The 16,496-nt window shown below is 38.5% G+C and overlaps 1 protein-coding gene across 1 annotated transcript in view; it reads right to left on the minus strand.

Moving 5' to 3' along the window:
• Positions 1 to 8,361, minus strand: part of PCNT (pericentrin) — a 97,550-nt gene extending 89,189 nt beyond the window's left edge. Inside the window, exons 1-5 of the mRNA XM_009320827.1 lie at positions 8,317 to 8,361; positions 7,184 to 7,363; positions 5,620 to 5,763; positions 3,837 to 4,001; positions 28 to 2,526 (exon numbers count right to left, since the gene is read on the minus strand). Of these exons, the coding sequence (XP_009319102.1) occupies positions 28 to 2,526; positions 3,837 to 4,001; positions 5,620 to 5,763; positions 7,184 to 7,315 (2,940 nt within the window). The 5' untranslated portion in view covers positions 7,316 to 7,363; positions 8,317 to 8,361. The remainder of the gene's footprint in view (positions 1 to 27; positions 2,527 to 3,836; positions 4,002 to 5,619; positions 5,764 to 7,183; positions 7,364 to 8,316) is intronic.
• Positions 8,362 to 16,496: the final 8,135 nt, after the last annotated feature.

A 16,496-nucleotide genomic window follows, 5' to 3' on the forward strand; every position in this document is an offset into this window, starting at 1 on the left:
ACTCCTGCCATTATCAGGGTTTCCTACCTCTTTCTTGTGTATCAAACTCACTTTAGTTAATTCGGCAAGGCGTTGAGTCTCCATTTTATCAATTTCCTCTTTGTAATGTTTCACCATCTCAGACTGTGCCTCCCGTGCAGCTTGTGCAGACTGAAAGGACTCCTGCAAGCGAGTCTCAAGCTCCAAACGAACCTTCTTCAAATGGGTGATTTCTTCCGTCAACTGGCTTTTTTTCTCACTGTATTCAGTACTTTTTGCCTTTATTTCAGCATTAAGTTTTTGAATTTCTAGGTTGCTGAAGTTTAATCTCTCCTCATATCCCAGTCTTTCACAGTCCTGTATTTCTTTGAGGTTTTTCACTTCAGCATTAAGTTCATGTATGTTTTTCTCAAGATCCTCAATGATGCTAGCATTCCCTACTAGTGCTTTTTCTGTTTTTATTAGATCCTCCTCCACGTCAGATAATCTTTCTTCTAAGGCTGTTTTTTCCTTCAATAAGAGTGCTAAATTTTGTTCTTTATTATTGATTTCAGCTTTGAGCAACTCCTGTTCTTTTAGCAATGTCTCTTCAGATATGGTTTTCTGACCAAGCAGCTCCGCTATCATCTGGATTTTAGCCTTCTGAGCATCAAGCTGGCTTTGCATTAGATCCCTTTGACTTTGCAAAGCAGCTAACTGACGTCCAAAAAGAGACTGTACTTCACTTGTTACAGAATCAGAAGCTGTTTTCTGCTCTTGAACATCTTTCACTAATTGCTCCTGAGTTCGCAGCTGCACCATCAACATTTCTCTTTCCTCCTGGAGGTCTTTTACCATTTCTTGCCAGGTAGAGGATTTTGACACTTGTGTTAAAGGCTCTACAGCACAGTAAGGTTGGCCTCCATCCTCATCCTGCTGCTTTATTAGAAACATTATTTTGTTTTCAAGTTCTTTCTCCTTCTCTGTTTTTTGAAGAAGTTCTTTTTCACAATGGATCCGTGCTTCACGTTCCTCATCCAGTTCCACACGCATATGAGAGACCTCAGCCATTACTTTTTCCCATTTTCCAACAGCTTCTTGGGTCTCCTGATAAGATTTCTTCAAGGCTGACTCCTTCTCATGGAGCTGCTCAGTTAGCTTCACACATCTCTCTACTAAACAAGTTGTCTCATCATCCTTTACGTTATCGTGGTCACTTATTTTGTTTTGCTGCAGGGAGCTATCTGACAAAAATGAAACAAAGGCCTCTGCTCCCACCTCAGTCTCTTCAAAAGTCTCTTGAGCCAAACTGCTAGGACATGTTTCCTCATCAAGGCCAAAGTTTAACGGAGGAGGTATAAAATCTCTGCTGGGTTCTAGAAGCGCACTACTGTCTAACCCATACCTACTGCATCTACCTTCTTCAATGGCATAACCTTCAGAAGTGCTGGACACATATGACTCTTCTGGTCTCTCCGTGGAGATGAGATATTTAGCCAATATACCTTCATCACCGCTGAAAAGCCCTAGTTCTGACAAGTGTTCTTCAGACAGGTTATCTCCTTCAGTACTTTCATTATTCTCTGTGATCTTTGAATTCTTAATTTCTTCTAATTGATCCCTTGAGGAGTCTACTCCCAAGTCATGCTGGAACTCTAGTTCTTCCTGAACTAGCTCATCATCACCTTTCAACTGGTGCTGTTTATTCCGCATCTCCTCAAGCTCTGTTCTCTGCAACTGTGACACCTCTCGTAAAATCTGTTTTTCCCTCAATTTCATTAGCTTTTTGTTGGATAAAGTCTCTTCATGCTTTTGCCTTACATCTATACTTTTTTCAGCCTCGTAAAGTCGCTTTCCATTTAATTCCTGGATGAAAGAATTCAGTTTCTGAATCTCTTCATTCAAGGACTGTTTTTCTTGTTTATATCGCTGGGCTTCCTTGACCTGCTCTTCTGCATCAGAGAGTTGAGACTTAAGGCCATCAATTAAATCCTTGTATTTAGTCTCAATTTCAGATTTTTCTCTCTGGAAGTCTTCCTGTTGGTTTTCAAGTTTCCTTCTCAAAATTCCTTTATTAACTTCAGACTCACAAAGACTATTATTTAAGTCAATTATAATGCCATTCAAATTCTGAACATGTTCTTCAGAACTCAGAGCACAGAGTTCTTTTTTTAACTGTTCAAGTTCATTCTTATATTTTAAAATAATTTCTTCTTCATATACCTGCTTGGCTTCTGCAATCTCTCTTCTGTGGCACTTCTCCAGCTCAGCCCTCAAGTTCTCCAACTGTCTGCAAATATCCTTTTCATGACTGATTTTCATTTCTTCAATACGTTGCCGTTCTTTCATTTTGGACAAAGCTATTTCATTTTTTAATTCTGTTATTTCTGAGTCCCGGAGAGAAAGGGTATGTTGTAGTATAGACAAGGTAAATCTTTCTGATGTCAGTAGATCCTGAAGACTTTTAATATGTTCTTCTTTTTCGCCTATGCTTTTGTACAGCTGTTGCATTGTATCTTTCATATCCTCTTTCACTTGGGAAAGCAGATTTTCTTTATCTTTGGTATTCTTAAAAATAAAATATTACATATGAAATATGCCATTGAAATATGACATGTTTTAACTTCCTTAAGCCTCATGTTTTTAATGTATCTTCACAAATAATATTTACTGTTAAGTGCAGAGTGCGTCATTGGCCTAGGCAACAGGATTTTTAAGCACATCCTTGAGAGTGGAAAGTACTACTTGAAAGACTCTTCAAATGTGGTAACAAATATCAAATAGTCCAAGCAATAACAAATGGTATGCCACTGACTCCAGAGAGAAAGAAAATAGTGGCTGTTTCAAACTTTGGGTATTTTAATAAAAATAATTAAAAAAAAAAAAAATCAGAGCTACAGACACCTCTCCATCTCACATCCATTTGCACAGAGAAAACACCTCCTGCAGACAGAAGTAGGCCAACAGAACAGCCATGTCAAATTTTAACTCATCTGACTTACTTAAAAGTTTAAGGTTTCTACCTATGGCATTGCTCGTTATGTGCTCGAAGGAAATCAGACCTTTTAAGCTGTTCCTTTAATATAAGTTAGTAATCAAAAACCCTATAAATTTGTTTCTAAAGACTTTTTTCATGACCATGCCACTACAGTAGATCAGAGTAATCACCAAATTTGAAATACATATTATAAAAAAAAAGTATGTTACATATTTTTAACTTTAACTGTGTTTCTTTATTCATAGTGCTTGTTTCTGAAAGGATTACATCAAAATATTCCCACACAAGCTTCTCACTTTGTTTCGTATCTGAAACTAACATGATTACAGATACAGTTAACTTTTACTGTCATCTAGGTGTGTCAAGTTCACACACAACTGTATTGTTATACGCTTACACAGCATATCCAGCAACCTTCACCCCACTGCAAGCCTCTGTCAGTTACGTTCCCATATGCCTCAGTTCAACAAACACCAGATGGACCTGCTTCTGATGGAAACTTCTTAATGTTATAAAACAGTTTAGTAACAGAGTTAAAGACCAACCCTTCTGCAACAGAAACCAATGGAGTCATTTCAATAAATAAGCAAATTTTAAAGAGCCAGAACTGAATCCTTACTTCATACCAAAAAAAAAAAAATCTTAAATTGCGAACAGCTATTTTGCCTTAGCTGAATATCATTACCTTCAGAAGAACAGATTTTTAATTCCATACTAAAGTGTAGTTTCAGTCCTAAAGCATCAATGTTACCTCATGCACAAATTAAATGTTCATTCCAGGTTCTTCCTCCAGAAAGTACCACCTTGGCTTGCACAATAGCAAAAAAAGCCCTAACTACCTAGAACTCATAATTATAAATGCACTTTAAACAGTTTTCACCTTTTGAGAGGACTCAAGCTGTACTTCCAGGTCATGTGCTTTCTGACGCAGCATCTCCAAATGTGCATTTTGCTCTTTGAGACAGTTCTGAAACAAAGACATCTGCTGCTGGGCTTCTAATATTTCGTTTTTCCCCGAGCTTTTACTCCTCAGCATCTCATTAACCTGAACACGTAAAGGTACTCACAGTCAGAAGAAAGTTTATATCAGAATAACTCAGACACAAGACTCACTGTATGCATAAAGTATACTGTATTCATTTACTACAGATTTACTCTACATCTTTTGTTCTCAGTGAATAAGAATCTCCCTAAGAAGACAGACAACACTTGTCATGTTTTAGATTCTATTACTTACTGTAAAGATATAAATGTTAGATAATTCATCTCTATGAAGCTTCTAAAACAAAGCAGGACTTCCAATGGCCTGGACATGCAGGCAAGAGGACAATGAACAAAACCAGTCTTCTCTGCAGAGGATTTACAGCTCAATACTAATTTTTTTTTCTCTCCACCTCCCTCCAAATGAAAATAAAACATTTACCCCTATGGGGGTAAAATGTGTTTTATTCATTTTTAAAACCTTTTTCTAAAGACTTTGCTAAAACCAAGAAGATAATATTTAAGACAGTATTAGTACTTTCATCTGTTATCAAAGTTGACATGCCTCCACAAACAACTGGTATCATATTACTAGCCTTGTGTAGAATATGCCTGAAGTGCTATTTAGAGTCTTTATCGTTGTCTTTCAATGGCTTATGGAGCAAATGCCAACAGTCATCTGTAGAGTAATTTTCACTATTACCCCATAGTTTGTCAATAGCAGTCAGAATTGTACATAGAAAGCAGTATTTTTTGTTCTTTTCCAAAGTTAGAATTTCATTTAGCAGAGGATTTATTTTCCAGGGCATGAGCAACTCCTTCAAGATAATCCCTGGACTTCAGTAAGTCCCAGTTTTTATTTTTAATTTTTTTTAAACCCCCTTCCTATCCAGACATTTAAGACATGTAATCCTCCTAGCACAATTCTTATCTTGCAAACCTGAAGTGGTAAGTAAACATAAATATTATTCTTTGGCATATACTACAAGGCTCCTGAGACAACAAATATACAGGTGTTCAGAAAGAATAGCTACTAGAACGCTAAGCATCACCAAAAAAGAATAGAGTCTTTAATTTTTTTTTTTTTTTTTTAAGTAGATGAAAGGCTGCAGTATACCTTATTATCCAGGGATTAGATCCATGATCAACTTGTTGCACTGAAGCAGGTTCCTATGTGTCATAGGGGCTGCATCAACTGTCTTCAGGTTATTTTAAATCTCCTTCTCTGAGCCAAGTCACATTACCTCAACATAGCAAGTTTCTGTATAACAGCTGAGCTGTTACAGTTGCCCATGCATATACTCAGAGCTTTCTTTGGCAAAGGCAAGGAAAACTGATCACATGTAAGCCCATATCACAATTACAGTGATTGTTGTGTATAGATCCCAAACCACTAACAATATTGGGTAAAATTCCCTAACGAGGGCTAAACTGATGGACAAAGAAGTGTAATGACCTCCCAAACATTACACAAGCAAGTAAGTGGAAAATATAAGGATGTCCCTGGGACTTCTCCCTAGCAACCTGAGAAAACTCTGCCTCACCCTGAAATCATTTTCAGTGCTGCATTGCAAACTGAACTATGAAGACCTATGTGATAAGCTCAATATGTTTTTACATTCCTATTCCAAACCTGTTCTTATTCTCTTTGTAAGGAAACAAAAACTGGAGGAGAGGCACACCTGATGTAACTGAAGTTCTAAATCATGGATCTGACCAACTATACGGAAAGCCTCTTCCTGTAGGTCATTCCGATCCTTCTTTGCCTGTTGAAGGCAGCTTGTTAGTTTCCTGATGACTTCATTCTGCTCTTGAACAGTAGTTTCCTACATGGATCACAAGAAGCGCACTTTTAAAATTAAAATATTCTTAACATATTAGGAACCCAGTAAGTTTTCTTAAAGCAAAGCTGTTAGAGTCTGTAGTTACACTGAAGTTTTAACAAACTTGCACCAAAGGACCAGAAATATTTGTGTTCAAACATGATGACAGGTATGATGAAAGAGGAATCTTACACTGATCTCCAAGAGATGACAAACCTAATCAACAGTGACTTTTTAAACAAATGATAGGATACCAGTAATGAAATAAATATTTTTACTTAAAAATTTTGTAGCTCTTACTGATGTAAAAGAAATCAAGCTTTCTATGGGATGTAATGAATATTTAGTACCCCCTAAATTGTTTCCTATCTGTCAGCTCTTCTTTTCAGCCATGTGAGAGAAAGCTAATGAGATGGGATACATTAATCCTAGTTCATGTTAATCACATTAACCTTTTCAATTTATTTCTCACCAACAGGAAATGACTTTGTTTCCCAGTCCTAAAAGGAAAAAAACATGTAAAGGGGGAAGTAATTATTCTTCAGAAGGACCTGATAATTTACCTTTACACAGAAATACTAGAGAAAGGGAATTCAAAGTATCTTTTTTTAATATTTTGGGAGAGGGGAAGGTACATGTCAGTTTAATAAAGTTTAACTTATCCTACTTAATCATTTGCCCATACAAAAAAACCCCACCCCAAAACCAAAAAGCCACAAGTATTTACAAATATTCAAAAAGCGTGACTGATGTCTAGGGGAAAGTCATCAGGGGTGGTAGTAGTGGTGTCTGCCATCCCGTGTGAACATTTGAAAAGAAGCCTAGCTGCATCGATGATGTGGTTTTCAGGCACATCCACAGAAACACTGACATTTCAATAAATACTTCCTTTTCAATAGTTTGAACAATACTTTGGGAGGGGTGGGAGGGGGGGGTGCACCATTTTTCAGCATGACCTTGATACATTATATATTTTTTTAAAATCAGTATTTATAAAAATATAAATCCCATGTTTTTCCACTGAGCCCCTACCTCAGTGTATGATTAATTATACTTACCTTAGTGTTTCTTGCAGTTCTCTCTATAAAGGCCCACTCTTCAATATAGTAAGAAAATTTATCAATAAAAACTAGTAGCAAGTGTCCAACCATTTCTCAGCAGAAGAATTTAACTATGCATTTCACAAAAACTCTAAAAATAGACGCAGCATTTCAAATTTAATTTTACTCTCCCTTGATTCAAGCAATATGATGCTCTGGACACTGGTGAATGGAAAACTTCAGTACTGCTTTTCGCAGCACATGTTAGCAAGGCGAAGTACTTTTCAATAAAAATCATACTTTTCTTGAGTTTTGCCTCCTAAATATTTTTAGGATTAAAATAAAGTAGTATTATCCCCATTACCAAATTCTGTGAAACATACCTGAAGTTGCATAGAGTCACTGTGCTGGGTAAGTTGTTCCTGTAGCTCGTCCATCTGCGTAGTGAGTCTTTCAACGGCTTCCTGTTTCTCCAGAAGTCTGTTCTCTAACTCAACTATTCTCACCTGACACATCTTAGCATCAAGCTCACTGTATTCTGCAGCAGAATTTATCGTAACTTGCTTCATAAAAGAAACAAAACCATATTTATTCACCAAAACAATATATCATTTCTTGTTTTGTGATTAAATATAAATTCAAGCTTAAATTCTGGGCAAATTCTAGTCTAAAAGTAATTCAACATTGGGACTTTGTATTTAATAGAAACATTATATACGAAGTCCTTAATTCTTAAAAAATTCAAATTAAAAATTGTTGTAGATAATGTATTTTCCTAATACTTTAAGGCTCAAAAGTAAATCAGGGAGAAGAGCCTTGTGATTCTATAGCACCAAATTGTGGCAAAGTGCCATTTTGACACATGTTGGGATTTAAAATACGTTCCAACTTACAAGTGGGCGGGGTGGGAGGTGGGGGGGATACTACCAAAATTAAACAAAGTTTTTACATACATCTGTGCTGACTGTAGAACAGTCCATCATAGGAAAAATAATAATGTAAAGTTCTTGACTTAACATTAAGCTCAAGTGTAAGCAGCTATTGCAAATAAACATGCAACATACTCTGAGTTCCTATGGCCTTTAACAGCAAAACAAAACAAACAAGTACAAAGGGAGAAGCTGCTCCAACCAATCCTGTGGTTTCTTAGGAGCAACATTGTTACAGTTCTCACAGAGGAGACAGTATCTTGTAATTTGTTTTAAATAGTTTTTGTTTTTAATGTTTGAAACAATTAAAGAATGAACCTACTTTTCAATTAAAAACATCATTCAAATTTTGCTTGAAAAAGTCCATGATTTCACTAAAACCAATTCTCTTAGCAACCAATTTCGCAGCCAGTACATGTACGTACAGATAAGTACCTGGTTTAGACTGTAAAATAGTGAAATCGCATCATTTTTGTCACATTTGATAACAATGCTCAATAACTAATCATTTTAGTAACCAATTGTCACACTCTTCTTTCACATACATATCAGCATCTTTTACTAAAGATACATTCTTTCACACTTACTTCAGCTGCATGATCATTCAGTACATCCCAGTTGGCCAAGTCAGCACTCCCCTGGTAAGTAAACAAATAAAACAAACACTAAATCATGGCCATTTTAAAGATACATACGGAAAAGCTGAATTATTTTGGAAATGCCTTAAGCACATGAGCCAGAAATGTCCATGTTGTGAGACAACATACCAGTGAGAGAGACTGACTTTAATGCTAAACTCAGCTGGTCATCCATGGTCAAATGAATGAAATAAATGCAAAAAAATTAAAAATTATGAATGTCTACTCAAAAATTTAGGGCTAAGTCTCATCATTGAGGTTCAATGTTTTATATTCTGCTTTTATGGCTTGCAAGTACAGTTGAGCACTCTTTAATCCTCTACTAAATATTAGTAACTAACCGACAGATTACTTAAATATACTAAAATCAATCACACAATTACAAAAGCAGTACTATTTTCTGACACGTATACTTAATGTAGCTTGGAATCTTGAAAGATATTTACCTGTCACTAAATTCACAACAAAGACAAAGATGACTGTAGCACGATTTAGAAAAGGCAGCCCATAACCCTCCCTGTATTTTGAATCTGCACGAAGTAGTTTCCAATGACTACTGGTGCCCTCTCCACGTAACCTAGAAAGCAATTCCATTTGCTTTACAAACCAGCTATTTTGACAGAAGCTGTTTAGAAGCAGTAAGTGATTTTTGTTTGTTTTTTAATTTAAGTTCACATGAAGGTAGTAAGGATGCTGCTGACGATGCTATGGCTGAGTGACAAATTCTGTATGCTTTTTTCTTAGTTGCAGACAGCTTGGCATGTAGCTTCATAAAAGCCTTTGCAATGCTAACGTTACGTTCAGGATATCCTGAAAGCGCTAGGGATACCCTCACAACGGAAAGCAGGATAACACATGCAAATGGTATCCTTCATTATTGCAGGTTTGCAAATACACTAGTTTGTTGCTATTGTTTTACGTTGTGAAAACACACCAACTGCTGGAGAGATGCTTTTTATGCAGAAGGCACCGCCTCCCCAAAACTCGCGAATCTTTGCATAGACAACATGCTGAAATGCACTGGGAAACTACTTTCTAAACAAACTCCCAGACCAAGATAGATACAGTTTGTTGTAGCCAGAGAGTTGCCTTGTAACTTCTGAGGCTTGTGAAAGCATTAGCCAACCACTTCTGAAGCAAGCTGGATTCCTATTAAAAAAAAAAAATTGTTCAAAACTACATTTTGCTTCTTTTTGTTACGAGACAGAAAGAGAAAGCGTCACATGACTGTCTGATCCACAGCTGATATAAAAATAAAAATCTTGCTTGTGAGCTGAAGCAAGAAAGAAACTGCTTAATTCAGGCAGACCAGTACATCTATTCACAGATGTCTGGTAATCTCAAGCTACATCACAAGCTATGGTTCTATGTTTATTGACATAACTACAGGGCTACCTCTAGAGGGTCATCAGTACAAACATACTGAAATACATCAGGCACAAGCAGAGTCACATTTTAAACACATTTGTCAGAGAATGTAACATCTATGCTGGCTTTACAAGGGCTACTAAGAGCATGCTGGAACAGAGTATATTTTTTCAGAAAACATTAAGCACATTTGAGCCAGCAAAGCGATACAAAACCAAACTAATGCTGTGCATTATAAGGTCCTGACAGTTTTGCTCATCTACCTACACCTCTCAGTCTGGATTTGCCATTTCATGGAGTCACAGCCACATAACCAGAAGTCTGCTCAAAGAGAAGTTCATGGCAGTGAAAGGTGAAAGACCTGAATTTAGCAGACTAAAGCAGACAGCTCTTCGACAATACCAGCTGTCCAGTCCATATAATGGAGATAGCTTTTTTCAGTTATTTACATCACTTTGTAAGAGTCAATTATTACAAGTGAAAATACACCACTTCTCAGTGGCAGCTAGTTGACAGTGCTAGAGAGCTAATACCCAATGAAGTAAAACAATCACCTGGAATACTTGTTACCTGCAGACCGAGTGAAGCAAAACACAAGAAATACTAAGATTTACCTCTGTCTCTGTTGTTGTTTCTAGTAGGTTGGTGTCTTCAGCCTTAGTCTCCAGTAGGTTGGTGTCTTCAGCCTTAGTCTCTATACCCTTTCCAACATCTTGGGCCACTAGTGCGTACTCTTCCTTCGGAACGTCATGCGTGTGGACAGACGAGCCCTTCCTCTTCGCCGTCTTTTTCTGCGACTGCGTGATGTTGCTTTTTGTTTTTCGTTGTCTGAAGTAAGCAAACTGTGCAGAAAAGATTGGAAGAGGTAGAGGGAGAGGTAAGTGAGAAAAAGGTAGCAGGACCACAAGATTAACACACTCATGGGTGACGAAGATCCTATCTTGATAAAATATATACATCTGCAGAAAAACTGCTTTATCTTCCTACTTTCTACACATTCAGAACATACTGGATAACTGCAATTAAGCAAGAAATCTCACACCAGTACTAAAGACTCATTTCAATACAAGAATCAAATTTTACTCAGTGAAACTTTGTGTGTCAATGACAATCCAGAATTACAGCAAGACAGATTGGTAAAGGAACAAGTTGTTAATATACTAGAATCATTAGGAAAAAATAATAATGGAGCAGTCTTTCTGCAAGACCAGCAAAAACAATAACCCCCTAGAAATGTATCTAAACAGATCTTTGCCAGCATAAGCTTTAAGATCAAAATTAACGGAAGTGAATCCTCGTGCTCCTTCCCTGCCACCCCCTTAAAAGAATACAGCAAAACTTCCTAGCCAGAAAGCAGCCTACAGTACATAAATAGAAAATCAATTAAGCCAGGTCATTTTAATTTCTTCTGTTGAAGAATCAGATGCTCTACTTTATCAGACTATCACAGCTCTATGAAGCACCAGGGACTTGTAAAGAATGTCACTGACAGAATTTATTACCCAAGTTTCCTTAGCACCTTAAACAGCTTAAAAAGGATTATTGTATTTTCAACTCTAGTATTGTGTTTAGGCAGCATTTCCAAGTAACACCTCCCTCAGCATAAATCCAGACATCCTTCTCAGAAGGAAAAAGCCTTCTCCAAGGTTACAACCATGGGTTATGAAGTTCACTGTCATTATATCCTTGTGATGAGATAAAATAGATAGTCAAATGATGACGGGATATAAAAATAATTGCCAAGTTCTACCTGCAATATATATGAAAAACTACTGCCTGACAGCTTGGTTTTCCTGTAAAACAGCCACCTTGCAGAAAAATCTTGTCCATTTCTTTTCATTCAACTTGTGAAATGGATTTAGTTCAGTCCTTTCTCCTTACACCCATGCCATTATAGTAACTTCTACCTGACAGCTTAGCTACTCAACAGATACATGGTTACACACCTGCTACCCTGAGCATCCTGTTTAAAAGGTGTATTTGCAGAAAGACATCAGTTCCTCACCAGCACTTAAGATGTTTATGTACAAATAGCTTATTTTTAAGATTAAGTTCTGTAGTTTCCATAGTTATTAATACTGAATGCAGATTAAACAAAAATTGCCAGGTGCCATGTTGCCTTTCAAAATAAGCAAAATGAACAGACCAGTAAATAAAGCTGTAGTGAGACACAAATACTATTCTCTGAAATCAGGTGTTAACTCTAGCACTTACTGATGGCAATATATGTCAAAAATAGCTATTGCACTAACTAACATGATAACACGGGGAAAAGGAACAGGAGGAAACCTGCAGAAAAATGGAGAGTAGAGGAAGCTGCTGAAGCAGGAAAAAAGGGAAAACAGGAGTAAAACAATCAGAAAGATGAGAAAGGAAAGGCAGAGACAGTGGCTATCATAGAGAGCAGTTAATGATTTCATGAAGGGAGACCAAGTATTTGACATTAAAACACCAAGACTTGCCATGACTGAACATCTAAATGAGTATGAAGTTTTAAATGCACAGCTGGAAGAAAACAAAACTTATTTTGTCCCACTCATATGTATTAAATATATGAAATCATAATACATATCATGCAAAAACATCCAACTACTCCAAAATTTTACAGAACTACTGGACTTGTCAGTCCATGAAAGTGTCTGGAGTTAAACACGCTCCAGATTCATGGAATCACTGGATGGGGAAAGTGCTAGTTAGGGCAGTAACATGTTTCCAAAGCCTTTAATCAGCTACATGAATTTAAGTGTCATTACAAGACTATCATCAGATACACATACAGTCATCCCACATGAAGTAACATGTGTGAATATGAAGAAAGCATATAACACTGATTTTCCTCCATCCCAGTGAGATCCCGTCATGCCCCTTTTGAAGGACCCAATTCTCAGTTTGCTTTCTAGCAGCATGCACAAAGGAAGAAGCTTCACTTTTAGCCAAGATGTAGCATGCCACAGGAACACCAACAGCACTGTCCACCATAGCATCCAAAGCAGCTCTCCGTACAGAAGAACGCCCGGCCTTTCTGCAGGTACCAATATACTGCAACTTCATTTCACCAGGATCAGTCAGTTAAAAGTGGCAACCGCAAGGCACCTCCAAATTGGTACTGCCAGCACCACACGAACTTCCCAGAACTAGAAGAACAAGCCTGCCAGGTTTTGTGTTACATGGTCCCCATGTCATCCCCGTCCCCGATTAACTGCTACACTGACATCCTTCCACCACATTATTGCAAGCTGACTGGCACCAGCGGCATGGGCCAGCAGACAGGAAAACTACAGCACATGCAGCAGTGTTCAGCACTCCCCAGCCTACCTCTCACATAATTTACTCCCTGACTTACTGTTCTACATGCTTCAGAAATTAGTACCAAAAGAATACCCATAAAAAATGGAACAGAGCAGAAAACCAAATCAGAACCACATAGAAACAGGCTGTTCAAATAAACCTTAGTCCATCTCCTAGATATGGTAAACATAACCACAAGCGCTCTTAGACAAAACCCAGAAACATTTTTTAGAGCTTCCTCAAACTGATGAAGCAGGAAAACTTCCTGGAAAACACACACTCCTTTTTGAGCCCCTACCATGTAAAATGCAGGAACAGCAAAAACTTCTAACACATGAGGTATGGCATGTACAAGTCTAACTAGAGGCACAGATGGCCAACATGCATACTAGCTAACTTGAGGTGAAAAAAAAAAACCAAGGAGAAAAAAGCAGCACTTAATACTTGGGTTTTGTTCTGTTTCTCAATTACTACCTTGGCTATCAGTATTGCATTTATTAAAAATGGAAATCTGAAGTACCTGATACAGTCAGTACTTAGCTGCCAAATCATGACAATTTCCAATTAATATAACAGTTGGAATTATTATTAGGTGATAACTTAAATGCATTTCAATAATGGAATTTTTATTACTATATGAAAAAGAATAATGCAGGTACTGGTTTAAAGAGGAAAACATTCACATTATATTCCTTTGCCAAGTCATTATTTAGGAAACTAAAATTTAAGGAATGCCAAGGACAAAGAAATATTTTTTGGGGGGGGGGGGGGGGAAATCACAGCATTTCCTTTAACATCAGTAGAAGGAATATTTATTCAATAATTATGTGTGGGGGAAGGCAAAAAACCCACAGCAGTTCACACCTCCAGATTCAAGCAGTATCAGACTGCAGTTAGCATGACTGCATGGGTTGCTACAAGTCAGGTTGCTACAACAGAGGCCCGTTCCCTGCCGTTGTGAGCACCCTCACAGTGATGTGGTGGGAAGATTCAGGAAGCTAATCTGGATGAACACTGAACACTTCTGTATTGGTCCAGAGATGGGATCACCTTAAGCTGCTGCAGGCCTGCACCACAGGAAGGAAATACCATACCTGCTCACAGTTATTTCTCCCTTTCAAAATTGCATTTGTTTTCATGAGGAGGGCAGCGCAAAGAAAACAAGAAAAAAGAAAATGAAAAGAACAAAAAGGAGGCACATTTCCCTACTGCTTCACCATATAAGAGCCTTCAAAAACACGAGGTATCCAGAGAAAGTTTCTGAAGCGAGTTACAGTCCTGCAGCCCACCTACTCAGCAGCATGACCATATCCTACTATGGGCTTAAGAACACGCAAAGGACTACACTCAGTAAGACCAAAGGTGCATTTATTCCAGTAATTAGCCCAATATGCATCTGTTCCATAAGTTAGCTCTACAACTGCAGGTATGTAAGTAAAGATACAAAAACAGGGCAAGCATACAGCCATATGCACTAGAAATTGGGTGTGAGCATACTAAGGAATCTGCAGCTCACCTGTTTGCCTTCCAAAGCCAAACATACTATCTTTGTGTTTAATAAGCCTCAATGGATATTGCTTCCATTTATTTGTCCGGGTGTTTTTTGAAAACTGTCTGGTGCCCACGATCTGCTAGGTAGGTAATGGATCTGTGACACTTTAATAAGCAGGGGAAGCACTATATCTACCTCTGCCTTTCTAAACCCTTTCCTTTTCTCTCAGTATACCAGTTATATGATAACATGCAATAGCAACATTGATGGGCTGCTAACAATTTTTTTTTTAATGATGAGAGATATTTAGCACATACTTTAAAAAAAATAATAAATGCAACGCTGGCTCTGCACACATAACTTGAAATGTAATGCAAGTCCCTACTTTTTTTTTTTTCAATGGCAAACAACAGCTGTACAACAGGTGGGAACTAATAACTTATTCAAGGCAAGTCTATCTCATTTTTCTGACTATAAACAGATACCACACTTAGAGAAGAGTTACAAAAGAAATGTTAACATAAGTCTTGCCACAGCTAATGTAACTTTTCAACCTGAAGAACTCCTGTTCTCAAAGTTTCCTCTCTCGGTCTTAATGCAAAAACTAATCACGCAATTGTTCTCCAACAGGGGACTGTGTCCACACAGCATATATCGAGGCTGCGAGGGCAAGCGGATAAGGAGCTGCTGAGCAGGAGCAGGGAGTGTGGGCAACCATGACAGCATCTGGGTGGGACAGGCCAGGGATGGAGGAGCTGTACTGCCCACCATCAAGCTGCTTCAGTGCAGCTCCAGCCACAACCCCGCTCCTCTCCCAGTAATGCTCTCTTTAATTGCCTTATGCACAGCACTGGGAGGAGGGAGCTGAAACAGAAACACAGAAGACCGCTGAAAAGGTCTGAGGCAGACAGCACAGCTCCAAGCCATCTCTGACCCCACTAGCTAGATTTCCAGACAGGTTCCCTGCAGAAAGGGCCATGCCCCTATGCCTGTGGGAGAATCACTAGGAGCGATATCAGGGGTGAAGAGGCTGTTGCACATCATGGAAATATTTGGTCTGTCCAAACCTCCTGACACCCTGTGCATTCTCAGCTATCCTCTTGTAGCTACAGTCCCCCATTCCAGTCCTACTGGGATGGTGAGAACAGGGAAAAGCTGTAGCTGCAGACTGGCAAGAAATAGATTCCCAGAAGGGAAATATGATGAAAACAGCTCAAAAATCAGCAGAAATGCTAAATTAAAGGAAAAGTAATCAGGCATTTCTAACCAGCTTCTTGAACATCATTACCAAAACAAAGCAGAAGTTTTTATCTAAGAGAGTGAATACATATCAAGTGCAAATCACATAGTTGCAGACAACAATTACTAAGAGAATGTTACCTTATCAGTCGCATCATATGAACTCTCTACACAGTCCCACCAAACTACATCTAACTGAAGGCACGCAACTGCTCAAAGCGTGTAAAGTGTTCGCTAACATCATGACTGGAAACAAACCGAATCAACACAGTCCTCCAGTAACCCAACTGCAGATGCAAAGGCAAGCGGACTAGTCATTGAAGTAGTAAAACATGCAACACCTATTCTTGGGGAGTTTCACCTGGGAATATGGTATTTCTACAAGCAACTGAGCGGAAACCTAGGTAAATATTGGGAAAAACAAACAAACAAAAACAGAACCTGGGGGAAGATATATGCACTACTTTAAGCGGCTCCTTGCTCACTGAAGATAACGTTTATACACCTCTGCAGTAATTCAGGAAACCTTTCAGGCAACCTGCATTCAGGGAACACCGCTAGGCAGATTTATTTCTGGCGGAGCCACGTTGCTTAGGTAAACACCTCTCATCTCCTGACACAGGCCCGAACTGGCAGCAACACTTCAGCACTGCCGCCACCCGGACCCGAGTGCCGCTCCGAGTGCGGCACCAAGCCCGCCACGCAACGAGGGAAAACCCGCCGGCCCCCCGCCGCGGCGGAG

This window comes from Pygoscelis adeliae, unplaced genomic scaffold (genome assembly GCF_000699105.1).
Source record: "Pygoscelis adeliae isolate BGI_AS28 unplaced genomic scaffold, ASM69910v1 Scaffold63, whole genome shotgun sequence".
NCBI classification, from domain to species: domain Eukaryota; kingdom Metazoa; phylum Chordata; class Aves; order Sphenisciformes; family Spheniscidae; genus Pygoscelis; species Pygoscelis adeliae.